At 53.7% G+C, this 27189-nt stretch overlaps 1 protein-coding gene across 1 annotated transcript in view; it reads left to right on the top strand.

Moving 5' to 3' along the window:
- Positions 1-25150, top strand: part of Pex14 (peroxisomal biogenesis factor 14) — a 139693-nt gene extending 114543 nt beyond the window's left edge. Inside the window, exons 4-9 of the mRNA XM_052178166.1 lie at positions 141-269; positions 15419-15504; positions 18306-18408; positions 19533-19630; positions 22297-22388; positions 23917-25150. Of these exons, the coding sequence (XP_052034126.1) occupies positions 141-269; positions 15419-15504; positions 18306-18408; positions 19533-19630; positions 22297-22388; positions 23917-24370 (962 nt within the window). The 3' untranslated portion in view covers positions 24371-25150. The remainder of the gene's footprint in view (positions 1-140; positions 270-15418; positions 15505-18305; positions 18409-19532; positions 19631-22296; positions 22389-23916) is intronic.
- The last annotated feature ends 2039 nt before the right edge of the window (positions 25151-27189 follow it).

Below are 27189 nucleotides of genomic sequence, written 5' to 3'. Positions count from 1 at the left end.
CCAAGAATCTGAAATCAAGGAGGCAGCACATTCGAAGCAAGGCACTCTGTGGCCGTCAGGGCCTGCTTGCAAAGGAAGATTTTGTTGAGGGTGGATGCTGGTGAGAGATGCTCACCTGTGTCTTCTGCTCTTCTCTCTAGGGCTAACGGATGAAGAGATCCACCTGGCTTTCCAGCAGTCGGGCACTGCTACCGACGAGCCTTCACCCTTGGGCCCAGCTGCCCCAGTGGTCCCTGTCCAGTCCCCTCACCTCATTCCGCAGCCATACAGTAAGTCTCTGTTCCAAGTCCCGCTTATCTTGGACTGGGATTGAGGGCACTGGCTAAGAGCAGTGCTCCGAAGGTCCCACCTCAGCCAACTGGGGGAGCTTTTCCATTTGATGCAGAAAGCTCTTGAGTTGTTCTAAGAATAAAAAAGTGGCACACTCAAACTCTCCCAGGCACGGTTTAAGTGTGTGACAAAGGTGGCAGGGGAGAAGGAGCCAGCCGCTTGTGTTGTTTCAGACGCTGCAGTCACACAGATGATTGGCTCTGCCCCTTACATCTTGTCCCCGTGATACCGAGTATTGGCTTCCTATCCCACGCATGGCGGCTGAGAGGGGGCTCTTCTTGGCCCATGGAGGTGGCCTGACCACTCATAGGTTTAGGCCAACCTTTGCTCCCTCGCCCCGACTCCACCATGTATATTCATGGAGTGACAGATTCTAAGGGAATTAAATATAAAGGTGCCTTAGTGATCACATGGAAGGAATCCTGGACGCTGGGGAGTTTGTTGTTTTAAATGGAACTTGCTGTGGTGACAGACACAGTGCAATGCTGCCATCCAGACAGGACCATCACCCCTTCTTCTAGTCACTTGGAGAGTCTAAAAAGTTAAAATTGTCTCCAAAGCTTATGGAAAATAGTTTATGTTGGTTTCTTTTTACATAACTCAGCACAGGCCCTATTGTCTTTCAAAATATCTTTTCTAAAATTATCTTCAATTTACTTGTCTAGAAGTGTTAGCTTTTTCGAAAAAGTAATTTAAAAGGGAGTTCAAGGCCAGATATTAAAGGGTATATTTAAAAATGGTGGGTTCTGAACTCCTCTTCCTTCTCCCCTTATCAGCATGTTGACCAGGCTTGCCCGCAGCTGGGCTGGTGGTTACCCCTCAGCAGCTAGCATGGTGGTCTCCTGTGCTCAGGTGGAGGTGACCAGGGACCAGGGACCAGGGGACCAGCTAAGGCTGGGCTGCTGGGCATCATCATTGTATTTAGAGAGTCATTTTGCTTTCTGCATAAGCTGAGTGACAAAGTCAGAGCGCGCGCACCCCCCCCCCACACACACACACACATGTCCTGTCCCTCTGTGCCTGGCTGGGCAACTGGCTCAAGGCCCCTGAGACCCCAGGAGCAGGCTTCTGCTGCTGGTGATCAAGGGGCTCGCTTCTCTTTCCTAGCCCAAACCCCATCAGTCTGTTGTGTAGGCTTCAGGCTCGAAACGACTTTTTAACCATAGGCTAAGTAAGTGGCCACACTTTCCTGAGTTGTGTCCCTGAGCCCAGCCGTGTAATGGGATTTGTTGAGGATAGGCAGTGGCAGCTGGGTGCAGCATTTCTAAGATGCACATCTGCTCTGCTCCAGCTGTTCCCTCCCATGGCTTAATACCAAACAGGTCTCTCCACTGCTTGAAAACTTCCTGCCAGGAACAAATTGTTCTGGTTGGTCACAGAGTTGGCATCAAGCGTCCTATGCTTGCGTGCCTTCTGCAAGTGCAGAGTTAACCGATCGCTTCCCCGGGCTGGGCGGCAGCGGTGTAGTCTATAGCCTCCTTCAGGACTACAGGCTGAGACTTTCAGTCTCCTGGTCTAAGAGTGGCACACGCCGGCTTCTTAGAGACAGGCTTCCTCCTCCTGATTTGATGCTAGCGCAGAGACAGTGGCGATGACAGTTTTTGATGCTGGAGTTTTCAGTTGTCACCACGGAGCCTCAGTCTTTGCTGGTGTTACACGGCTCCATTCAGCTCCTGAGTGACTCTTCTCTTCACCTCCATACTTTTGCCAAGAGGTGTCAAAACTGCTCACAAAAAAAGAGGGGGGGAAGCTTGATTTTGATTAATATAGAGAAACAAGACTTTGCCTGACTGATAATAAAACTGATAAATGACATTTGAATTACTTGTAGCGGTAATTTATTACATAAAATATCTTTTATTTGACATGCGATTAGTTGCTGGAAGCATCACTCAATCTGACTAGTTTAAACATGCTCTAAAATGAACCCCAGGAAAAAGCAGGGCTGTCGGCTGCCGGCGTTATGAAATATACTAATCCTGGAGTGAGGGGGAAAAATCTGACTTTAAATATTTAAATGATTAATTGGGTTTATATATTTTTTTTTTACCTCTCTAACCCCCTTAATTACAACCAAACTCAGGGGAGTTTCTGAACTAGGTGTGCAATCTGCATACTTATCACCGAGGCATTGTCTGCGTCTGCAAGGGATTTATGGCCTCTGTTCATATGTGGTCCTGCTGATTGTGTGCCTAGACCCACCACAGCCCTTTCCTTTCCATTTCTCAGCTGTTCCCATCTCTGAGCCCAAGTCTAGAAAACGGGCTTCCCTAGGGCAAGCCCCGAGTGCCTCCGTGTCAGCTTGGTCTCTCCTGAACACACACCCCTCCTCCGAGGAGCTGGCACGTGCAGACCACACTAGCTCGGTGGCCACGGGGCTGCCTGGTGCCTCCTTGGCTCTTGACCTTGAAACGTTGGTGAACGCCAGTGATGCAGAGAACTGCAGTCTAGTGCCTGCTCAGCCCAGGCTAAGCACCTACCAGATGCTCAACCCTGGATTATGTGAGAGTTTCAAAGCACGATCCTTGAGAATTTTATAAGCTCTTAAGAAAAAGAGAATAATATCAGACATTCTGATTTAATGCCAAAATTAATTATACCGACCAAAAAAAATTCTCTAAGATTACAGAAAAGAGAAAAATCAATATGGGCTAAGGCGCTCAGGAGGCTTTGTGAGTGTGTCAGGAGGTGACACCTGAGGGGCACGGTGTCACCTAGTGTGAGGTAAACCAGTACTCCTCAGGCTGCAGAGAGTCAGGCAGAGCTCAGGGAAAGCCTGGCTAGAACCAGGAGAAACTTGATTGTGTTTCTCCTTTAGGCTTTGTTCTGTTTGACTTTGAATTGTGACTGGAGTGTGCCCACAAGCGAGCGAGCCCCGTGAGCGAGGCTCTGGGTCCTGCTCCATGCCGAGGCGAGCTGAGACTTGTGAGTTGTGCTGAGCTGATTTGTCTTGTTTCCCCAGAGAGAGAAGCACCAAAGGGCTCTGAGGTAGGAGCAAGGGCTGGTGTGATGTCTTGTGGGGCAGCACTGGGCCCTAGGGTTGGTCCCAGTGAGCAGTGGAGCACCTTCAGAGGCTGAGCGGGCCTTAGCTGCCTCTTCTTAAAATAGACCAGAGATACCTGGGGCTGGTACGGAGCTTTGAATTCTTTGATTAGAAGTCCTGAGAGAGAGAGTTCTGAGTTTGTTTCAGTTACAACCCTCTTTAGTAATGCTCACTTATCCCGATTATCTTAACTCATTACTGAGTGACTCCATGTACCAGGCACTGTGCCTGACCCTTGGGACAAATAGGTCATTAACAAGATCCCTTGGTCTGTTTTCCACTGCTGAAGACTTGAGAAAGTCAACTTAGAAAGAGGAGAGAGTTGTTCTGGGTATATAGTTCCAGTCTGTGATGGTTGACCTGTTGGCTTGCGTGACAAGCCTCAGCAGAGAGAAACAAACTGTTGGGTGTCGAGGCCAGAAGGAGAGGAAGGGTCTGGGTTGCATGACTCCACAGTGGCTTAAGGTCTCCCCTAGACTTAGAAGTTCTTACGACCTCCCGAGAGCACCTGGGAGCAAGCTGCAAACTGTACCCGGCCTGACTGCGCTCTGTAGACAGCTAAGCCAGCTCGGCAGTGCTTGGGAGGCAGGAGCGGGAGGAGGCTGGTGCAGAAGAGGGGAAGGGGAGGCCCTGAGAGCAGATGCTTCACTGACCCCACGGGTGATGGGTTCAGTGATCTGACAGGATAGACAAGAGCGTGAAGACAGGAAACTACATGACGACCTTAAGGATCTCCGAGTGATCCTAGAAGCTGGAGCATCTGAGGGGGAGGGAGGGCAAAATGACAGCTAAGCCCACACCAACAGAAGACAGCCAGCCACTTGTCACAGCCAATTGTTTCGGAAGTTTCATTTATTTAACAAAATTGTCCTTAGACCAATGTTAAAATCACTTGTTTTATGGGCGCATAAATGGGGGTGTGTCTGCCCGAGCCTCTCTTGCCCTCCCTGTTGCCTTTGTTGGAGTCCACTGTCCACTTCTTCAGGGCTTCTTTCCAGTGCTTCACCCTGACCTAATGGAGGCGCCTATGGCTCTCACCACCCCTGCTCCCCACCACACTGCACGGAAGCACGTGTTTCGGAGTCTTCTCTATTGATCTGTGAGCCCTGGGGCTTTGATGGCCCTCGGCTCTGACTTAGCAGGTATCTAAAAACGCTTGTTGTCTGGGTGAACCATGGTGGAGACGTGCTTGAGAACTGAGAAGAAGCCCCTGGTAACGGTGCCATCAGCCAGGCCTTTGCCATGTTCAGTTTGTGTAGGCTGTGGGCAGCTGTGGAAATAGTAAGGAACACGGTTGCTTTCAGGCGGTCACCCTTTGATGGAGAAGGGAGCGGGGGTTGGGGAAGGGCCAGATGAGTAGGCCTGCTGTGCTGTGTGGCAGTGGTCTTGAGAGTCTCTGCTCACTGCGTCGGAACAGCGATGCTGGGAACTCTGAAGGGTAGGTAGACAGCAGAGCCTGGGAAGGACAAGGCTTGGCCTGGCTCTGCGTGCCACTAAGGCGATGCTGCTACATCTCAGAAAATGGCTTTTCTCTGCTCCCCAAGCATAGGCTCTCTAGCCAGCCATGGGGGTTCTGCAGTCCTTAGGGACCCGGGTCTGCTTCCTTGACAGCTGACTGGTGTCCATTTTGTCCTGCCCACCTGCCCCAGCCCCTGCTGCCATCTGACAACCTAAAGGAAGGAGAAGGACCAGCTGCCTCCTGCGGATACCTGGAGATTGCCATGTCCCGCCCATCTCCTCCTTGCTGACTGGAGCTGGCTGTGTGGTCTTCCCATCTACAAGGGAGGCTGACAAATGGGGAGGCCCTGGGGGCCTCTCTGTCCAAGCCAACCCCGCCCACCTTCTCATCCAGGTCCAGGGACCTGTTGGAGCTAACGTGAACACTTAACCGCCGGGGGCTGTTCCTGGCCTGTGCAGGCTCTGGCGCCTAGCTGCGGTGGGGTTTGGAAAGGGTTGGATGGCGTGTGAGGAGGGAAGGACTTGCTGCTTTATTAGCACTCTATAACATGTGAATGTTAGGTTCTTCTGCATGAGTCAGCTGCTACAGGCATGTGTTTTTTAGGTTGTGTCAGAATCCTTAGGTCGCGTTTCTCCCTTGGTCTCAGCCACTAACAGGTTGGAGAAAACTTAGCTCCTGCATTGTTGGCTTTGCTCTCGCCCACTGCTCACCTTGAGAGGACATTGCACGGGCTGTGTGCCTGGGACCTTGACGAGGGGGCTTTGCATGAGCTGAAACGCACCCGCTGTGGTTGTACCATCTGAGTGCAGTGTGCACGTCATGTAACCATCACTGCATTGCAGAATGTTTCTAGTACCCCAAAAGGTTCCCCTGTGCCGCATTTCCAGTCAGTGCACCCCCATCCTGCCCCCAGGGCGGCCCCAGCACTGCTTTCCCTTGTCACCTGCTAGGCATTCCTTTCCCTGAGCTCTGTATAAATGGAATCATATGGTCTAGATGCTTAAGCGGCTGGTTTCTCCACCGCAGTGCAAGCTGCTGGGCCTGTCAGAAGCTGCTTCATTTTCTGCCGAGCCATCCCCACCCTACGGAAGGATGCATGGCCACACGTTTCTCCATCAGCAGCTGATGGACTTTGGGTTGTTTCCAGTTTTGAGCCATTATGCATAAAACTCTGTGAACATCCATGTACACGTCTCTATGTGCTTCTCTCTCGGGTGGGTGCCGAGATTTGCCGGTTTGTATGTTAAGTGTAGGTTTAACCTTATCAGAAATTGGTAAACCGTTTTCCAGAGCAGTTACCGTGCGTCAGCTCCCACCAGTAATCCCAGCCTCGGCAGCAGCTGTGTTCCCGCCTGGAGTGTCCGTGACGTCAATGCATGTGCAGGGCTGACTCCCAAGGCTGGCTTTCTCTTCCTGTGGTGCCTGGTCAGGGCAGCCCCTTCGCGTGCTTGCTGGTCACCTGCACGTCTGTCTTGGGATGTGTCTGTTCTGGTCTCCTGCCTGTTGCTCGTCTTGTTATTGAGTTAGAGGAGTTCTTTGTATTCTCTGTCAGATAATGTATTTTCAGTCTTTGTTCTTTTGCCTTCCACATAAAGTGGAGAGAGAGCTGATGCGTTGAACTTGGTACGTCTTGGTGGGAGGAGGCCTTTGGCCTTCTTACATTTCCCTTTGAAACGGAAAAGGCCGCAGCATCCACCTGTACCTACCCACTTTCACCATCCATGGCCGTTTCCTGTCCGGTCTTTTCTAGAAAGATGCTTCATGGTCTTTGTTATGCATGGTGCTGGGGATGAAGGCCCGGGCCCATTGTGTCGGCCGGTCGGTCTGCTGTCAGTTCTGAGTTCAGGTTTGTTTCCTTCCATCTTATTTATCATTAATTTTTAATATCTGTGTGTGTGTGTGTGTGTCTGTGTGTCTGTGTCTGTGTCTCTGAGTCTCTGTGTCTGTGTGCCTGTGTGCGGGCGCATGCATGTGCAGAGGTCAGGGACAGCTTGTAGCAGTTGGTTGCCCTTCTGTCATGTAGTTCTGGGGACGGAGCTCTGCTCCTCAGCCTTGGTGGCAAACGCCTTCACCTTGGAGCCGCTCAGTGGCCCCTTAAACAGTTTGTAGAACTATTGGAGTATACTTTATACATCACAAACCCATTCCCCAGTGGTAGAATTCAGTGGTTTTTAGTAACTCGACTGAGAGGTTCAGTCATCATCATCGTCATAGGCGAGCTTTAGAGAATTCTTACGCTCCTCCTGCAGGACCCTTCGGATCCACTCCCACTCAGTCATGGTTCCCACCCTCACCCCCAGGCAACCGGCACTATAAATTCACCTCTTCTGGATGTCTTAGGTAAATGGAGCCACAGTGGGTGATTTCTGTGCTGGCTTCTTTTCGTTGACACAGTGGTTTTGAGGTCACCCATATCACAGCATCCTTTCCCCTCAGGGTCAGCGTTGCGTTGTATGGGAGGTCCTGGGTCTTCCAGCAGTTGATGTACAGTTGGCTGGTCTTGTGGCCGTGCTTCTGGCTTCCTGTGGAATGTGAGTGGGACATGCTGGGCAGGCACTCCGCTGTTGAGCTGCTCCTGTGGCCCCAGCTCCTGTTATGGGTGCTGAGAGCATGCGTGTGCAGATCTTACCCGCTAACATGCTTGGGTGGGGTCTAGCATGGACTTGCTGGATGCCAAGTTTCTGCTGTCTGCATCTTTTTTTTTTTTTTAAGATTTATTTATTTTATGTATATGAGTACACCACCATTGATCTCTTCAGACACACCAGGAGAGGGCATCAGATCCCATTGCAGATGGTTGTGAGCCACCATGTGATTGCTGGGATTTGAACTCAGGACTTCTGGAAGAGCAGCCAGTGCTCTTAACCACTGAGCCATCTCTCCGGGTCCTTGCTTTCTGCATCTTAATTATTTTCCCTATAATCACTTTTCTGAAGTATAATATACATGCAGTAAAAATCCTGGGGTGTTGTTGGTGTTGTTGTTTTGGGTTTTTTTTTTTTTTTTTTTTGGTATCCTGTTTGATAAATTATAACTCATTTATTTTGTGTAATCACGATGTAGGTGTGTGTGTGTGTGTGTGTGTGTGTTTCCTGTTATCCTAAAGTGTCGTTGCGCCTTTTCCTACATGCCTCATTCTTGTGAAGTGTGTGTGTGCTTTGCTAGCACAGCTCTGCCTTTTCACCAGCCTGGTCGTTTATGTGCTTGGTGTCGTTCTTACCTGTTCTGGGGATTGGATGCAGGCCATGAGATGGTGGCAGTGACTACCCACTGCACCGTCCTCGCTGACTCCCTTATGAGAGTTTCAGGGTTCTATTCTTTTGCCAGTCCACTTCTTGCTGGGATGTGGTATTCAGTCTGTGTCCAGCGGTGCCGACATTTATGTGACAGGGCCTCACTGTTCTTTGAATTCGCATTTCATACGGTGACTAATGATGTCAATCATATTTTCAGGTTTAAAGTTCTTTGCATGTATGTTTATATGTGTGAGTGTTTTGCTTGCGTGTACATCTCTGCACCACTTGCATGTATGGTGCTGTAGAGTCCAGAAGAGGACATGGGATTCCCCTGGGACTGGAGTTACAGACTGTTGTGAGCCTCCGTGTAGGTGCTGGGACCAGAACCTGGGTCCTCTGCAAAAACAACCAGTGCTCATAAGTGCTGAGCCGGCTCTCCTGCCCTGTCGTCTCCAGGTTCTTACCGGTCAGTCATACAGCTTCATGAAGACTCCTGCACTCTTTGCCTTTCTAAAGGCAGCCTTGTCCTGCCAGGTGGAGTCATCAGGCTGTTCCTGTGTTCCCATCCCCCGTCCCCATAAACAACCACCCCCACCCCCCACCCCATTTGCATCTCTTGTCTCCCAGCCTGTGACTTGCCTGCTTATTTTTGTGATGGCGCCTTTTGTTAATAAGCATTTTGTCAGTTGTTTTGCCTTTTATGACCTCCACTTTTTATGACTTTGTCCATCCCAAACTCTAAGACTTCTGTGTTTCCTGTTTTCAGAAGAAATCTGCTTATCTATGTAGTTGCTGCTGCTGCTGCTGCTGTGTGTGTGTGTGTGTGTGTATGTGTGTGTGTGTGTGGCCGGCCCATGTAGCACTGACTTTGGCATACAGTATATGCTCATGACTTTAGGTGCATTTTCACTTGTTCCAGCACCATTGTCTCACAGGTTGTCTTTTCTTCCATAGGGATGATACATGTCTGTGTGAAAGAGTGTATGTGTCTGTGTGAGTGTGTATCTGTGTGAGTGTGTCTCTGTGTGTGTGTATTATTCAATATACAAACTAAATAATATAAAATAAATTAATATATATGAATAAATTAGTGAATGAAAGGTCTTACTCTATAGTCCAGACTGGCCTCAAACTCCAGCTAAGCCTCAAGCCTTTCAAGGGTTAGAAATACAGGCATGAACCACCACAACTGGCTTTTCTTTTTCTTTCTTTTTCCTTTTTTTTCTTTTCTTAAGGTGTCAAGGGTTAACCCCAGGGCCTGGTAACATGGTAGGCATACATTCTACCCTGAGCTATATTTACCTCCTTGTTAAGACCTGGTCCCTGTGTTGCCTGAGTTGGTCTTCAGCTCCTGGGCTCACACTACCCTGCACCTGACTTCAGAGTTGGTTGTCCCTCAGCTGTGACAAGGGATATACTACCCACTGTCCTACATCCTAGAGAGAACATTGCTGGCAACATACGGCCAATGGAAAATAGAAAAGATTGTGTCTCGCTGGAAGTACATTGAAGCCAGGCCTGGGGTCTGCTGGCTATGATTGCTGCTTGTAGCTTAGTATTAAGGTTCTTTGCCTTCATGTGTGACATAACACGCCCAGTATATAATAAGCTGCCAGAAATCAGCATCATGAAGAAGGGCTGAAATTGAACTGTCTGAGCTGCTCACCTCTTGTGCACACAGAGCATTGCTATCCTCCGTCTAGATGTCAGCTCTCCGTCTATCCACGGTGCCAGCCACAGCCAGGTGCTTCTGTGTGCCTCGTGCTGGAGCCAGCCTGGCTTAACTTGGCCTGCAGTAAGTACCTTCAGTTGCTGTCTGTACAAAAGACCAAGCGACTCCGCACTGTGGCAGGTGCTGATTTGTGGACTGGCTTTTGTCCAGGGCCTACCGAGCAAGCCTGTCTTCCTGCCATTTAATTTCTAGGGTCTGAGAAGAGCTGGCGGGCTGCTTTGAGGAGAGAGGCTACCACCATAGAAGCATGCTCCAGCCTTGGCGATCCAGGAGGGATGCGCCCATGTCTTGCTGATGTAGGCTATTGCCCTGCCCTGTGCTTGCAAGGCCCCCAGCCCCCACATGCAGTCCCTGGAGCATACTGTCTCTGCAGGGGGATTGCAGCTGGTGAGGGCTCTTGCTGAGAGCCATACTTCTCAGCTCGATCGCTTGCGTTGTGCCTGCGGTCCTACATGCATTCCTGACTGCTTTGTCTCTTCTCCTGTGCTCAGAGGATCTCTCTGTTGATGGAGGTATAGTGCAAGAAACTAACAGTGTTGGTGTTCAGAGAATAGTTCCAGAGCCTTGGAGATGTTGCCCTGCACTGTGGCCAATGTCTCCACAGCTGCCCAATCCTGAGCCTCTAGGCTGGAGAGCTCCCCTCTGCCCAGGCTGCTTCTCCAAGTGCCTGGGAGATAACAGGGCTGCCCTTCCCCTTCTAGCCATGGTACTTTGTCCCCCACCATGTCTTTTGGGGGGGGGCGGGGAGATTTTGAGGCAGGGTTTCTCTGTGCAGCCCTGACTGTCCTAGAACTTGCTATGTAGACCAAGCTGGTCTCAGACTCCGAGATCCACCTGTCTCTGCCTCCTCGGTGCTCCACTGCTTCCTGGCCTGTGCCCTGCCGCGGCTCAGAGCTGCGGCCCCAGAGATGCTCAGGTGTGTAGGACAGTCAGTGCTGGCCCTTGTTTTCACAAAGCCATCAGGGCCGTGGTGTTGCTGTGTGTGTGTGTGTGTGTGTGTGTGTGTGTGTGTGTGTGTGTGTGTTAGGCTGGAGACTTCAGATCCCCTGGACCTGGAGTCACAGACAATTGTAAGCTGCCACATGGATGCTGGGAAGCAAACTCAATGTCTTCTGGAAGGACAGCAGGTCCTTGGAAGCTGAGCCAGCTCTCAGCTTACTCAGGCCGAGAAGCTGGCTCAGCTGGGTGCAGGCTTTGGCCACCAAGCCTGGTGACCTGAGTTTAATCCCTGGACCCACGTGGTGAGAGGAGAGAGTGACTCGGGGAGTTGTCCCCGCGTGCATCCACTTGTCCCTCATGCACACGAGTGAATGAACAGCGCACGCAGCAGTTCTCAGAGCTTTTCGTCTCCCTTCCCTTCCTTCCCGGCTGGAGCCGGCGCGTTGCTGGCCCTGTAGTTTCCTTCCGGACACAGGAGCGCGGTGAGGAAAGTCCACTGCACTCAGGAGCGCCTGCTCTCAGAGTGGGCGGGCAGTGGGCAGGAGGCAGGTGGTGAGCCGGTGTGAGGGCATGAATGGACCCCTTACCCTTGAAGCCATGCAGTGGCTTTCGCATCTGAGTTTTTCCTCTCTTCATTTTGCCACAGACAGAATTGTATCACACATCTCTAAAACGAGTAAAATGGCATTTCAGCTCCTAGTCTTTATAGACTCTCTGAACTTTAGGAAAGATCATTCTGGTCCCTTTTCATTAATAATGAAAACCAGGGGCAATAAAATGTTCTTAACGCGAGCCTGGCAGGGCCGCAGCGGCAGTGAGGGTGAAGGGCGGGCTGTCAGGGAGCCACAGGTGTCTCTGGGCCCGGGGAGGGCAGAGTTCTGCGTGGGGGCCTCAGGGTCTCCATGTCAGCAGAAAGAGTCTGTGCTGTCCAAGCGTGGGAGGTGTGCGGAGGGACGCGGCTGATTCAGCAAGCTGGGGTCCTGGCTGGGCTTCTGGTGCGGTACAGCCGCCTCCTGTAGGGTGGGCAGTGGCCGGGCTGCTGGCTTGGTACAGCCACCTTCCTCTAGGATGGCAGTGGGCAGTGGGCTGGCCGCCTTCCTGTAGGATGGGCAGTGGGCAGTGGCCAAACTGCCGGCTTGGTACAGCCACCTTCCTATAGGGTGGGCAGTGGGCAGTGGTCGCCTGAGAGTTAACGCGAGTGTGGCTTGCTGATCGCAGCACCTAGGAAAGGTGTTCTCTAGGGATTTGAGTTGTGTGGGCAGCTGTCCCTCCCTGTGGGAGGTCACTCCTTGACCACGTTTTCCTCCTAAGATGGACTTGGACTTAATAGGAATGCAGTGCAGTAGGGAAGGCTGCACCTCACATCTGCCAGGAAGAGCAAAGCCTGGCTGCCTTAGAAAGATGGAGCGGTGGGGAGGTCCACACAGGGGAGGTGGGGAGGCCCACGTAGGGCAGAGGCCTTGCGTGCCAGGCGCCAGCTGAGAGCCTCACCCACCTCAGCAGTCTTGGAGCAGAGTCTGGGATAGAGGGACCTTGCAGCACACACAGATGCCCCAGCAGACAAGGCAGTCCTTGATGACTGTGAACACCGTGGGGCAGCCTGTGTAATTCAGATGGAGAGCGGGCATCCTGTTAACCACAACACAGACCCCAGAACCCACAGGAAGAAAGAACATGCAGGCAAACGTCTGTGAACACACACACACACCACCTGCATACTGCTTAAGACTGTAAGTAGAACTGAGAGAAAAGACAGGTAGTGTTGTGAGTGTCACAGAGGACTAGGAACAGGAAAGTCCTCAAAAGCGAGGAGGGAAAGATGTGAAGTACAAAAATGGAAGAAAGCACCTGTGTGGAAAGGAGACGCGGACCACATCCGGCAGCGCTCAGGGAGCAGAGGGAGCACTCCGTGGCTGCCCAGCCTGCAGGCTCTCCGTCTGACGCACACACAGGCAGTGATGGTGTGGCTGGTGGGTGGACTGGCGAAGCCCATGGAGGGAGTCTGGCAGTTTCTGTCAGAATCACAACCATGCCTTCCTCTGACCCATATCCCTGTGAAGTCTCGGGTTTCAGATGGCCGGTGTGGGCACTGACACAAGTCTACAGTGCAGACCTGAGAGAGCTCAGTGTCTGTCAGCAACGAGGTTACTTGGAACCCTGGACAGCTGTGGGAAAACACGGAGAAATGGGAGGAAAGAGGAAACTCAGACACTTGTCCATGCTCCACGTGTGCATACACGGTCTCTGGAAGAGTAATGCAAGCCGGGCGGTGGTGGCGCACGCCTGTAATCCCAGCACTTGGGAGGCAGAGGCAGGCAGATTTCTGAGTTCCAGGCCAGCCTGGTCTACAGAGTGAGTTCTAAGACAGCCAGGGCTACACAGAGAAACCCTGTCTCCGGGGGGGGGGGGGGGGGCGGGAGGGGGGAAGGTGTACTGTGGAGCTGCGGACAGCCACTGTTGGTGACAGAGAACACCTCTTTACAGTAGACTGACTTCTGGTGCTTAAACCATGAGTCCTGTCAGAATGTGAAAAAAGTGAGTGAGGAAGGCAGGGAGAGGCCATTGTATTGATTGCAGTTTTATGGCCAAGATGAACTGGGCTGTGTTGGGGGAATCCCATGTGGACTCCGTGAGTGTAGGGGACTGTGGTGGCAAAGGAGACATTCTTGGTATGTGTCTCTTGCTGCTTGAGAGCACTGTTTAGTAGCCTAGATAGGAGGGGACACTCCCCCTCCCGTGGAGGTCATGGCAACTTGGCTTCCCTGGCAGGCCACAGACCCACAGCTTCTCCTCCGAGCCCGCAGCCCACCACTGAGCCTGCACGGGATCCATCTCCTCCCCTTGGGTTTTGAGACAGCAGATGGTAGCAAGTACCTTAGTGAGCTTGCAGGCACAGGTGGAGCGGGAGGGAGGGAGGGCAGGAGGGCAGAGAGCTCTCTGAAGCCCCGAAGCTGGAACTCAGGGTAGTTAGTCTCTTCTGAGAGTTCCCACAATGCTCCTGCCCCTCCTCTCTCCCAGACTCACCTTTGGAGGAAGGTGGCCTTTCTCTCAGCAGAGCCTGTCAGCATCTTGCACAGTGTTTCCATAGACATGGTACCTTGTTTCCCTCATGACTGCCAAGAATGCCACCAGGGTCTCTGCCCTTCCCCTTGGCAGACCCCTGAGAGGAGGCAGACTTGACTGTTCGAGAGGCCCAGAGAGAGCAGGCATGATGACATACCCAAAGCCCCTTATGAACTGTTTGTGGGAGGGTAGAACCCCCCTCTCGTCTGCAAGTAGACTCTCATCTGGAACTGTGGGGGTTTTGCCCACAGGTGACATGCCCAGGGCAGTAGAAGCCAGAAACTGGGCCCTCTGTGCACACAGCTGTTAGGTTTAACTTACAGATTAGGCATGGTAAGATTAACAGTGATAAGGCCTGACTGTGACAGTATGCTATATTAGAAGGCATGCCCCACCCCATTATATGTCTGATCTTGGCAGCCTAGAGTATTTTTTTCCTTGTGGAGAACTTTCACTTTTTCCTCTAAAGGGAAACACGTGGGCTTTTCTTAGGCAGATTCAAATTATCCGTGTCTCTGCCCCTTCTGCTTGGAGGCCATTCTTAAGTGAAATTAGGCTCACCTAGACTCTGCACTGAGTTACCAAGGCAGTCTGAGAGCTGGGGTGGAGGTCAGTGAGTATTAGACAGGTAGCACCTACCGTGTGGCGCGCTGTCCTGGGTGGGGCAGGGCGATGGCTGCTCAGCGTGCTGTGCACTCTAAAGCTGGGGGCTCTTTTTTCTGGAGTTTTCTATTTACTCTTTTCAGAACATAGTTGGAGAAAGGAAACACAATAAATGCTGCACCAGCTGGTCAGTGTGAACTGGGGCCTGCCCTGCGGTGGCATTAGATGCTCATTCCAGATCCTCAACCAAATGGCAAATGTAGAAGAAGCTCTGCTTGTAAAGCTGCCTTGCCTCTGACCTCGCCCGGCCTGCTGGATTTTCCTCCATGGCCCTTGCCTCTGACCTCGCCCGGCCTGCTGTATTTTCCTCCATGGCCCTTGCCTCTGACCTCGCCCGGCCTGCTGTATTTTCCTCCATGGCCCTTGCCTCTGACCTCGCCCGGCCTGCTGGATTTTCCTCCATGGCCCTTGCAAGGGTGTCTCCCACCTGAAGCTTGTCCCAGAGCTCGGCCGCTGATGACAGAGTTGTGATCGTGCTGCTTTCCACTGTTGTGGGCCGTTGCTCCCTGTCCCTCAGTACCTCAGAAACTGCCTCGCATAGTCTTTTGCAGACCTGTGTCTTCAGAGCCTAAGGAATGAGCAGAGCAGAGAGGCCCCGGTCACATTGGCCGCTGGTGTGGTGTGCACACACTAGCCTCTAGAATGATCCTTGTTTCTTGACCTCATGAGGCTAGGCAGAGGTCCTCACCTCAGTCACCTGTGCCTTCTGACCTCCATGGCTGGACACTAGGCTCACAGCTGGACACTTCTTCCCGAATCTCCAGGTCAGATCACTTCCATCTCAAGCGAGGCAGGTGGTTCTGGGACCTGGGAGAGAGGAGAGGGCAGAGCTGACCCCGATGTGCTGATGGCCCCGATGTGCTGATGGCCATGCTGTCTGCGGCTGTGCGTCTCACGGCGACACTCCTGGGCAGACACCTGTCCTAGCTTCTTTTTCCTTTTTCCTCCCCTAGGCCCCGGAGGCTCCCGATGGCGGGATTACGGTGCCTTGACCATCATCATGGCGGGAATTGCCTTTGGCTTTCACCAGCTATACAAGGTAAGTTGCCTTCCAAGGGCCACGGTGTGCCCGCCCTGCCACTCTTTGGCATTCAGCCCTCCTCCCTCCTGGCCCCTGGCTTAGTTACAGAGGCGCTCCACTCAGTGGGCGTGTGCCCGGGCACAGCGGCTGTGGCGGAAGCAGGGGCACAGCAGGAGAGACAGAACGCACACCGCACTGCGGCTGCACCTCTGCACCCTGACTCCGCCCCAGCACGACCCGACGGCCAGCTGAGTATTTAGAGTAGGGCCTGGCACCCTGAGACGCGTGCAGATTAGAGAAACAGAACAATCTGGTCGTCACGAGCTTGGACACCGGAGCCTAGCTGCCTGTGTTGACCCTGACTGTGTCTCAGAGTGCAGATCCATCCGTATCTGGAGGGGGCCGAGACAGAGAGGCCGACTTTGCAGTGGGTGGGATACCCAGTGAAGGAACCGAGCACGTACCAACAGAGGCTTTGGTTCTAATGGGTTTGCCCAGCTGCTCCAGCAGTGTTCTGAACACTGACAGCAGAGCAGGAGCGCTGGTGCGGCATCTGCAGAACTGGCCTCAGGTTGTAGTGAAGGCCAGGAGTCGGTCCTGGAATAGCACTGGAACGGTGCTGGCTCCCTGCCCGCTGGCACGTGGGAAGCCCTGTAGATGCCCTGTTCCACCCTGGTATTTACAACTAACTCAGGAAGCACACTTCTTGTTTTCTGTGGATTGTGGTGGCATCTGTATAAATGTGGGATTTTCCCTGGGCCCTGTGAGTCAGCTAGCCCTCAAGAGCTCGTAGCTCAAGATGATCACAGCAGAGCTGAAGGCACTGAACCAGCATTTTCTCTCCTGATACCAGTGGAAAGGCGCACCCTTGCTTTGGAGAAACTAGTCTACATGATGCACAGCCTAGATGGCCCCACATCCTGGAGAGAAAGCCTTGTTCTCCTCCGATGCCTCCCACTAATCCAGCCTGCATTAGTGACTGTTTTTCATTTTCCCATTTTTCTTTTCTCTTTTAAGGACTCTACTGAATTCGCAGGCTTGCAGTGTAACTTTAAGCACACGAACCGTGTTTAAACCTTTCGTTCTTAGATTCTAAGTTCTTCACTTCATACAATAGCTGATGACAGAGTTGTGGCAGAATATAACTCTTCAGGGTGGCACCTGCTGCCAGAATAAGAAATTTCCTGTGCAGAAATTCAGAAGCAAAGTGTTGCAGGCCTGGGATTTCTGAGCTGCCATGGAGCCGTGTAGGGCAGCCTTTCTCGAGCCACTAGCTGCAGACAGGCACCAACACAGAGTTCACAGTGCCAAGGTCCTGTGAAGCAGCTCACGGCTGTCTCATCACAGTGACAGCCCACCTCCCCAGCCCCACAGAACAGGAGGTGTGGTTCAGATATGACACAGAGATTGTCCTCTGTTCCCCTGGAGCTGGGGCCGCCAGCCTGTCTTTTACAAAGAAAGGAAACATTGACATGTTGGTCGCAGTGGTGACATGTCTTCAGCGTGAGAGTGATACTCTTCGAGTTTAGGAAGAGTGGGGCCTTCTTGCTTTGTTCCTGACAGGCTTAGCCGGAGCCGCGGCAACTCTGGCCTCAGGGATGGGGGGTAGATGGTTATGCAGCTGAGAATTTCTTGACTTTTTTACTTTGGAAACGTCAGGCTGCAGTTGATGAGTTTCGCTCAGTTGTGGGTAATAACTCACACTGTGGCTGCAAAGCACTTTGCAAAATAGAAACGGCGTCTGTGCATACGCTAAATGAGAGCTTCCCTCTGAGTCTCTCTTGAAATGAGTTCTCCCACAAATCCCTGTGGGACCTGCTTTTCTTCCCTCGTACAGAACCTGCAAGGAGAACGAACGGTCCCTCTTTTTACGAGTCTGGGACCCATATCGACTTATGAACCTAGGTTCCCTCTGGGCGGCACCTGCCGGCTCAGGGCTGGTGTGGCCCTTCATCCCTTACTGGGGACCTAGCTGGTCTCAGGGTTCCCAACTGCACAGTGGCAAAGCACAAGTTCTCTCATCTGTTCTCCTAACACCTACTGTCTCCAGCCCTTGTCATAAGTCCCAGGCCCTTCTGGGGACTCTGCAGTCCCCACTCTGTGTTCCCTGGGTAGTTCCTCTGCCCTACCTTTCTGTTCTGGGAAGATATAGGCCATTTTGGCTTTCTGTGAAGGACTCAAGCACCTTCTGATGTTTAAAAGAGGCCAGGTGACCTCTGTGGTGGGCTCTGGGTATGCATACCTTATCCCCACCATGGAAGATCAGCAATCCCAGAAGTCTGTGATTTTCCTCTGATTTCTCCATGATTGTTGTGTTTACTCAGATCTAATACTGTTTCTGGATGGGTGAGGCCGTTTGTTTCACTCACAGACTTGACACAGATTCAGGAAGGGTCCAGGGCGAAGCTGCCTAGCTATCCCCAGAGGTCAGTCTCTAGCGTGCCCTTTAGCAATCCTGCTGTAGGACTTTTGAAATAGAATTTAAAAGCCTCACAGGAGTATGGATCTACGGAAAGTAAGAGAAAGTAATAAGGCCTCCCTCCCTCAGAGAGGCCTTCCCGAGGCTCAGGGGTTGGCTCAGAGACGGTGCCTCCCCCACCCCCAGCCACTCCTGCAGGCTCACTTCCTTTTGGTCTCCTTGTTCAGGTGGAAGTTCTTCTAGGCCAGGATCTCAGTCTTGTAACTTTTTCAAGCACTTTGTTTCTAATATGGAGAGTGCACATCTTCTGTTGAATATCCTGCAAAAGACCAGAACAAGTTGGGTGGTGGGATTTGAGAGACTGCTGTTGGCTACCTCCTCACCTGACCACTTCTTGCAGAAGTACCTACTGCCCCTCATCCTGGGAGGCCGGGAGGACAGGAAGCAGCTGGAGAGGATGGCGGCGAGTCTCTCGGAACTGAGTGGCAGCGTGGCCCAGACAGGTAAAGATTAATGACTCCATCAAGTCACCCCTCAAAGCGTCCTAACGCAGCCCCTTTTCGGCCCCTCCCTCTCCCTCGTCTCCACTCTGTGGTGACTTCATTTATCTGCTCTGAGAATCTGTTCACATTTGCAAATGAAGCCGCCGTCATTTCGGTTTAATTTGAAATTGCTTGTTTACTGTCGGCGCGGCCTCAATTAATTATGTTTTTACGGAAAGGCTCCCAACCTCAGAATATTAATAAGGGGAATAAAATGACAGCCTTTCTAAGGGCTGTAAAGTTCATTTTTAATTTCTGCTTCTATGAGGTTTTCAGGGGGGTTTTCAGTGATTTTTCCCCCTTCCCTCGAAGAATCCGATGCAGGGTCAAGAGAGTCTGTAATTACTGTGGCTCCTGGGACCCCTGCCACCTCCCCTGTTATCGACTCCACACAGATGGCACTCAGTACCTACTGCCCCAGCGATGGCCCAGATTAGCTGGGACCTGTTGTGGCAGAGGTGGCTCTTCTCCTTGTGAACTTGTTTACTAAGTGGGAGCTGGGAATCTAAACCTCAAGGCAGGCGAGAGAGCCACCTGTCCCAGGCAGGAGGCTCGGTCCCTTGCTGGCACCTGTGCAGAGCTGTCTGGGATCCTCTAACTCATCTGTCCCATGAACAGATGTCTCCTAGGTGTCACAGACATAGTAGTCACAGGCCTCAACAGGTCACATGGTGGTGGGACCTTGGCGCATCCTTAGTGGGGTAGGGGGCGAGAGAGACCACCACAGGTGGAACTTGTAGTTTCCCACTCCTAGATAAGGTAGAGAGACCTGAGTGTCAGCCCTCCTGGACCAGAGCACCCACGGGCACGGAGGCCAATGAAATGGATGATCAGGGCATGCTGGGAGCAGGAGAGCCGGGCACGTCACAGCCAGGCATAATTAGAGGGGAGAGGTTTTGGAGGGATATACTGCTGACCACAGACAAGCACACAATGGAAAGATGAAGTAGAAACACCAGAGGTTACACACAGAGCGGGTGGATCACCCAGGCACAGATAAATTATCCGAGTGTGGGGGCAGGGCCTGCAGACACATTCCATGTTGGAGGGCGCTGACTTACCAGACATGACGCTTTCTTCCCTAGTGACTCAAGTACAGACAACACTGGCCTCTGTCCAGGAGCTACTGAGACAGCAGCAGCAGAAGGTCCAGGAACTGGCCCACGAGCTGGCCGCTGCCAAGGTACTTTGGGCCCTTAGGCCCCCAGGCCAGGGTCTGTTCATTTAGCTCTAAGCCTGATGATCCGCCATGACTATGTACTGTCTTCTATATGCCTGACTCCTCCATTTTCCGTGTTCTATCCCAGGGTGACACCTCAGGCTGTCACTGTCTGCCACATTGAAGAAGAGGGCACCACTGTACTGGTGTCGCATCTCCATGCTACCTCCTCACAGCAGGGAGGAAGAGCCACCTCCTGCTGAGAACCTCTGATGACAGGCATGCCCCTGCAGGCTGGGTGGCAGGTCCCAGCCAGGCCAAGGCCGAGTCTAGGCAACAGGACACCTGTGCCATGGGCAGTTCTCTAGTCCACACTCTGCCTAAGTATACAATGGGCTGTTCTCTGGGGACTCATTCACGGGGTCAGGTGATCTGACAGGAAGTAGACCCCACGAAGGTTGACTGCCATTGCTCCATGCCTCACTGCCCAGATCCAAAGCAGTCTGGACCAGTCCTCAGCCTCCCACTTGCCAGCTATCTGACCACAGGGGAGTCACGTACACCTTTGTGGGTCTTTGTAAACTGGCTGTGGCCAGTACCTATCTTGTTATACTTATTGTTCTTGTGCTTATGAGTAAGCTCGGGATTTGGGTCCTCAGCTCTGGGTGTGACAGTATCATCCCCGAGACAGCATCCAGACAGGGTCTGAGCTGCAGCATCTGTTGGCTCCACGGGGCCCTCCTTAGGTCCCCACTGAGCTGCTCCCAGGAAGAGTCCCAGCTGAGGTGTTCTAGGATGCTGGCTTCTGCATAGCTTGACTGCAAAGCCAGGAGACTGAACGTCTTTGCACTTCTAGTAGAGCCTGGGGTCCCTGTTGTGAGGAAAGTACCAGAGAACCATCTCCCCTCATCCATTCCATCTCACACACAGGCGACTGGGCACCACCACTGCTGTGTCCTCTAGAGGCAGTGTAAAGTAGGCAGGAAGGCCGAGTAGACTCCCCCTGACCGATCACTCAGATCTGTGGCCTGCCAGTGGCCTGCAGCCATCCCGGAAATTGGAAATCTGTGTTCAGGCTCTGAGCTGGGATCAGGACCACATGTCGAGCTCTAAGAAAGATGGGGATGGCTGGTTTGGGGCCTGCTGTGGTCTGGAGGAGTCCACAGTTGTCACAGCACCTGCCCCACAGAACCTTTCCCTGCTCTCCCTGCCGAAGTGAGGTTCTGGCCTGGCACCCAGGCCCACAATGTGTGAGGACTCCTGTTACCCTATAAACCAAAGACTCAAGCTATGTTTTCTCAGCTGTAATGTAAGTTTTTATATCTGCCTTCCAAACTCCTACTGGAGCACTGTAAAAAATGAAAAGAGGAGCTTTACGTAATTAAAACCTACATAAACTGAAGCCTGTGAGTTTGCTACAACTGTTTTTTAAAGAGACTGGCTAAAAAGCCCCAGATGTCAGATTTTATTTCTAAATCCTGGCATCTGGCACTGTGTGCGTTTGGAAATCTGAGTCCTTTGTGGCCAGTGAGTGGAAATTGCTCCCTTGTTAATGGGCTGCTGTAGCTTTCAAGGTCTCTGGGAAGCCAGAACAGTGGCTCTCTGGGCCTTGCTGTCTGGTGGTCTGGGGCGGGGAGCTATGGGAATGGGCGAGAGGGCAGTGGCCTGCTTCCTGCTCCTTCCCGGAGTGCCTGGGTCTTTTTTCTTGAGACCTACAGCTGAGAAGTTCCTTTCCGCGGGGGTGCACCCCGTGGGCTGTGCAGGCTAGCTTAGTGTCCCCACCTTGTATCAAAAGCCATGGCTCACAGGGAAGATCCTGGGGTGTCCCCTCATCAGCCCAGGAGAACCTAGGGAACTGAGACCCGCCTGCCTCTCACCCACAGCCCCAACTGTGGACAACTGCATGGCCTTTCCTCTTCACACCGTGAAGGCGTGGGTCTTCAGGGGTTAGTGCTGAGACAGTCACACACAGTGACAAGATTGGGTGGAGTGGCCCATGGGTACCTTGCTGACAGTGAGGCTTGGCTAGGGCGTCCTCCTAGACCCTTGGGGACCCTCTGGAGATCTGAGGTCCTAGCCAGGAGCCAGAGAGCCCGAGCGGCTTGGAGATGGTATTTGGGTGAGGCTGCCATCTTGGCCTGCTTCAAGCAGAACTGTATAGCTAGCAGGTACTTAGGCCTCCCTGCCTGCGGCCTCCCTGGCCTCCTCTGCTGCCCCGACTAGTTAGTGCTGATTTCTTTGGGGAGGTGTGGTTTTGGGGAGGGGTCATCATGAGGTGGCTTATGTCTGTTGGTGGTTGTTTTAATGGACGTTTTAAACATTAAGCAGAAGTGGAAGATTGTCATGGCTAGAGCAGCCCCTCCCGTTGTCCCAGCATAATGTCACCCGCCACCATTACCAGCCATCAGTGTCTATGGGAGACAGAAGGGATTTTTTGTTATTTTACGCCTGGGTGCTGTCGTGCCACCAAAGAACGCCAGATAACTTCTTAGCACCACCGCGTACCTAGTCAGGGGTTGGGGCCGTTGTCGTAGGGTGTTGTGTTGTTACAGGCAGGTGTGACAGTGCAGAGTAGTACACAGTGGCTTACAGCTGCTGCCTCAGCCAGGGCCCTTCTAAGTCTCCGACCCTGGATGCAAACTGGTAGCAGGCACCTCTGTGACCCGTGTTCTCTGTGTTCTGACCTACAGGCCACCACGTCAACCAACTGGATCCTGGAGTCCCAGAATATTAATGAGCTCAAGTCAGAGATCAACTCCTTGAAAGGACTTCTTTTGAATCGGTAGGAGAGGACACTCAGGGCTCTAGCTTATTGAAGGTCAACCTGGTGGTGTCGGGGGGGGGGGGGAGGGGGCTTGTGAGCTGGCACAGCAATCATGGGAGGGACAGGACCCCTCACCAAGCTGGAAGATAGAGATCTTGAGGTGAACCTTAGGCCTTCCTGCCTCCCCTCCTGAGGAACCCGCCCTCCCACACCAGGGGATAGCGCCTATAGCGTTGCATTAAAAAAGAAAAAGAAGAAGGCTTGTCTGAGAGGACAGCAGTGGGACATAGACAGACAGGGCCTGTACTGTCGGGTATGTGACACCTACTGTCACAGTGCTCTTGGAGGCGGCTGCTCTTTCCAGCAGCCTTGTCTCAGACAGCATCACTCTGAGGCCTACGGGCGTGAGAGCTGCTTCCCTAGACCAGCTCCGCCTGCCTGAAGCTTCTGCTGTTCCCTGGAATGGCGGCAGGTTGTTCACAGCATCGCCCCGACTGAGGAGCAGACTTTAAAGCCAAGGGTGTAGTGTCCAGGAAAGCTCTGTCTGGGAAGCTAGCGAAGCAGTCAGTCAGTCTGTCTGTCTGTCTGAGTGCGCTTAGCGGCTATGCCTGGAGGCGTGTCTGCTTGGCCAGGGACTTAGGAGCGATGAGGTGAGACCTTGACGGCCAAGGTGGGCTTTGTGGGAGCAGTGAGGATGGGGTACACATGCTGCGAGGACGCCAGGCTGGAGGCCCATGCTTCTGAGAGTGGACAGATGCAGGCCATCAGGTAACCCTGAAACCAAGGAAACAGCAAACTGAGCTTCTAGTGCTTGTGTGGCATGTGCCACTGGGTGGGCTCTGGGGTTGAAGGCTGACTGTGTGGCCAGTACCAGTCGGTGGCACAGCCCTGGGCAGGAGCAGGACTTGTCCTCTTGGTCTTTGCAGAAACAGGAGTTTGTGTCACAGAGCTGCATTTCTGAGCCATGACCTTGCTGACCCAACTTCCCAGGTCTGTCCTGGGACAGGCTTCAGTCTGGCTGGCTGCTGGCCAAGCTTGCTCAAAGTTTGGGCTCAGAGGTTTCCAGCAAAGGGCTCTAACCTCATCCTTTAGGTCTGAATGACTCGGAGCCAGTTAACTGGGGTTCCCCACTGCCGCCCTTTGCTGAGATTATGGGCACATTAGCCAGGGGCTCCTGGGTTCCCAGCCTTGGTCTCCTTTGCCTCCTTTCTTGTCCCCATCTGGCCACAGGAGAGGAGCAGGGACAATGTTGCGTGAAAGTGGGACGACTCCAGAGTGTGTTGGTCCCCCAGCTGGCAGACCAGCAGCTGCCGAGGTGGGCAGGTCCTGCCCTGGCGTGGGCGAGGCTGCATAATGGCACTGAGCAGGCGGCGCAGGGCACTTCTGGTGTCTAACTTGGCTGATGAGACCTGCAGTGGGCCCTGCCTTGTGACCCTGGAGAAACTGCTGCCATCGCTGAGGGGTCAGGAACCAACCGGGTGTGACACTGGAGCCAGGTGCTGTCACCAACCTCTACCTGCTTCTCTTTTTCCTCATCCACTGCTAGGAGACAGTTCCCTCCTTCCCCATCGGCCCCGAAGATCCCCTCCTGGCAGATCCCAGTGAAGTCCCCGTCGCCCTCCAGCCCCGCGGCCGTCAACCACCACAGCAGCAGTGACATCTCTCCTGTCAGCAATGAGTCTCCGTCATCCTCTCCCGGGAAGGACAGCCACAGCCCCGAGGGCTCCACTGCCACATACCACCTGCTGGGGCCACAGGAAGAGGGTGAAGGGGTGCTAGATGTCAAGGGTCAGGTGAGGATGGAAGTGCAGGGTGAGGAGGAGAAGAGGGAGGACAAGGAGGATGAGGAGGACGAGGACGATGACGTGAGCCATGTGGATGAGGAGGACGTCCTCGGGGTACAGAGGGAGGACCGACGGGGAGGCGACGGGCAGATCAACGAGCAGGTAGAGAAGCTGCGGCGGCCAGAAGGCGCCAGCAATGAGAGTGAGCGGGACTAGGGCCGGCACTGCCTGCCTTCCCTGCCCGCCTTCCCGGGACAGACAGGAGGGAGGGACGGCAGAGCAGGTGGGCAAGCGTTGTGGCTCCGCCTCCATGGGGGCGGGCCCGGAAGCCCGGGGCGGGGCGGCCCCTCAGTGCGGCGGTCTGGGCTGCAGTTCTGTTCACCAGCCTCCCAAACTCGCCCGAGCCCCAGCGGCCCCACTGGCCCCGGGGCACAGCCCGGCAGAGGACGCAGGCGCTCTGCACCCAAGCCCCTGCCGCCAAGCCCCCTGCCCACGGGCGTCTTGTCGAGGCGCGTCCTCACAAGAGTATCTCACCACCTGACACCATGCATGGCCAGAGCTCCTCATCTCCTGCCTCTGTCACCTCAGTGCAGGGGAACTGTGGCCCCCTGGGTCTTGCTGTCTCCTCCACTGTGCCCTGGCTGGGCTTGTGGCTTCTTTGCCTGTTCCAAAAGCCAGGGCCTGCTCTCCGTCTCGTGGGCCTGCCAGGACCCAGCCTCCTACAGCGGGCCCTGGCTGACAGATGCTGCCCTTGGGCGCCTGTCCCCAGCCTGCCTGCCCTGTCGTCCTCGCTTGCTGTGTGGTGGTTTAGCTCCTCCGTGGTGAGGTGTGCCTCTCCCTCCTGCGGTGGGGCCAGGAAGCAGGGCCCTTCTGACCAACAGCCATGTCTGTCCTTCCCACTGACAAACACATGTTCATTTCTGTGATCATGTATAGATTTCAGAATATAAGATATGACTGTACATAATTGTAATAAATATGACTTGCCATATTTAATTCCTGCCTCTGACCTCATCTGCTAGCCCGTGCCTCGGAGGTGGGTCTCAGCTAAGCTCCACCAGGTAGCTAACTCCCAGAGCCGGGCCCTGAGGGACCTGTCAGAGGTGCTCACCTACAACTGGAGGGGCTCCCTTCGTGCGGTGGTGTCTGTGGAGGGCGACATTCCCCTGAGAGCAGGAGGGAGGGGACTCGTTACTGTATATAGACCTGGTGCTGCGGATGAGCCGGCTTCCTTAAATGGTGCAAATTCCCCGGGAGCCCGGCTCTCCGCTCAGCCCCTCGCTCCCTCGCTTGCTCAAGCCCGCCCTATCTCCCTTTAACCTTCACAGTGTGCTGAGCTATGGCCAGAGGCTGGGGCAGGGGGGTGCTTTCCAAGGGACAGTCTTTACCCCATCCGCCAGGGCTGGCCGTGCCTGGAGCCATGGGGCTTCCTGTCATGTGTCTCACGTACCTGGTAGTGGCCACTGCTGCGTGTGGAGCCGTGGAGCAGGACGCTTGCCCCTCTGCGCCATGCGCCCCTCCGTGGCTCCAGTAGCCGCTGCTTCTCACTGTCTGGAAAGGAGGGAGGACACGCACTAGTGTGGCTGAGGGTGTGACTGTGCACAGGCTTGTCCCCGAAGATGCCTCCTCCTCCTCCCTGTCGGTCTCTGTCTCAGGTCTTCCTCTATCATCTCCCGTGAATCATACGACGGCCTCTCCAGCCTCCTGGTTCTGAGAGAGGCCGCACCCTGGCAGGCGCTCCCCACCATCATTCTTTTTTCCTATCCCTGCCTCCTGTTGTCCCCAAGGAAACCGGCCATGTCTCTTATCTCCTGGGGATGACCAGCCTACATGGCCGGGGACCTTGTTCCCCTGGAGCCCCGAGTCCCAGGGTCAGGAGGCAGGGGTAGACCTGAGACAGCCCTCAGAGGGCTGGACTCTGGTGAGTGGATCACCTGAATCCTGGGAACACTGTTGCTACTGTCTTTGGTACAGTAACCGTTTGTCACTGTCCTACCTGAGGTCCCTTCTAAAGAGAACCAGAGAAGTCTAGAGGGGCAGATACCCTGGGACAGAAATGAAGCCAGAGGGGGTTGGGCAGGGAGTGCTACGTGCTGTCGTGTAGTCCTTGCGAGGGACATGGGAGCTGGGCCTGGAGGCGGCCTATACCCCTGAGCCTTCCCCACCTGGGCGTTACCAGCTCAGAAGAGAAGGGACAGAAACCTGAGTTCAGCTTTTGAGGACAGACTCTGGCGCCACTTCAGGGAGAGAAAAGCCCCTCCCCAGAACTGCGTGAGGGCTGCCTAATAAAGGCGGCTGCTGGACGGACGGGGGAAACAGCCCTTTGAAAAAAAGCCTTTCATTAGAAAAATAATGCATTTCATCCAAATAAGGTAAAAATATTTGGAATGGGGCAGCAGTGAGCGGCAGGCAGCGCCGGCAGGCCCTCTCTGGAAGGGAGGACATTATTAAACTCAATTACGATGGCTTTTTATAAAGTGTCGTTTGGGAGCCGGTGAACCCCAGTGCTCAGAGGCCATGCCCAGCCGTCTTGACACCCCCTCCCCCTGCATGAGCTCCCCTCAAACTCTGGATCCCCCAGAGCCGGGTGGCTCATTGGAACTACCTTGGGCAGGACAGAAAGGGCGGGTTGGGGAATGCCACCCAAAGAGGAAGCAGTGGAGCTGTGGGGACATCTGGACTTGGGGTGGGGGCTGCTCCAGGTTCCCAGGTACTGTTGGGAGGGAAAAGGGTTGCCCAGGGACTAAGTTTGTATCCCAAATATCGGGCTTCTCTGCTGTGTGTGTGAGCATAGGTACATATATTTAGGAAAACGTGTGACTTGGGAGGGCAGAGGGGCGCCTTCTACCCGGATGACTGAGTTAGGGCTTGTTCAGTGATCTGTCTTGCTCACGCGCTGTGGTACACAGTGCAGCCCTCCTGGGGTTGCCTGACTTGCCCACTGATAGAGGAACGGTCTGTCGCTGCCCTGTGGGGCCTCGTAACCCTCCACTTACTCTGGGATGCAACCAGGCTCGAGCAGACACTGGCTCCCG

This window comes from Apodemus sylvaticus, chromosome 3 (genome assembly GCF_947179515.1).
Source record: "Apodemus sylvaticus chromosome 3, mApoSyl1.1, whole genome shotgun sequence".
NCBI lineage: Eukaryota > Metazoa > Chordata > Mammalia > Rodentia > Muridae > Apodemus > Apodemus sylvaticus.
This window is presented reverse-complemented; position numbering and strand designations above follow the sequence as displayed.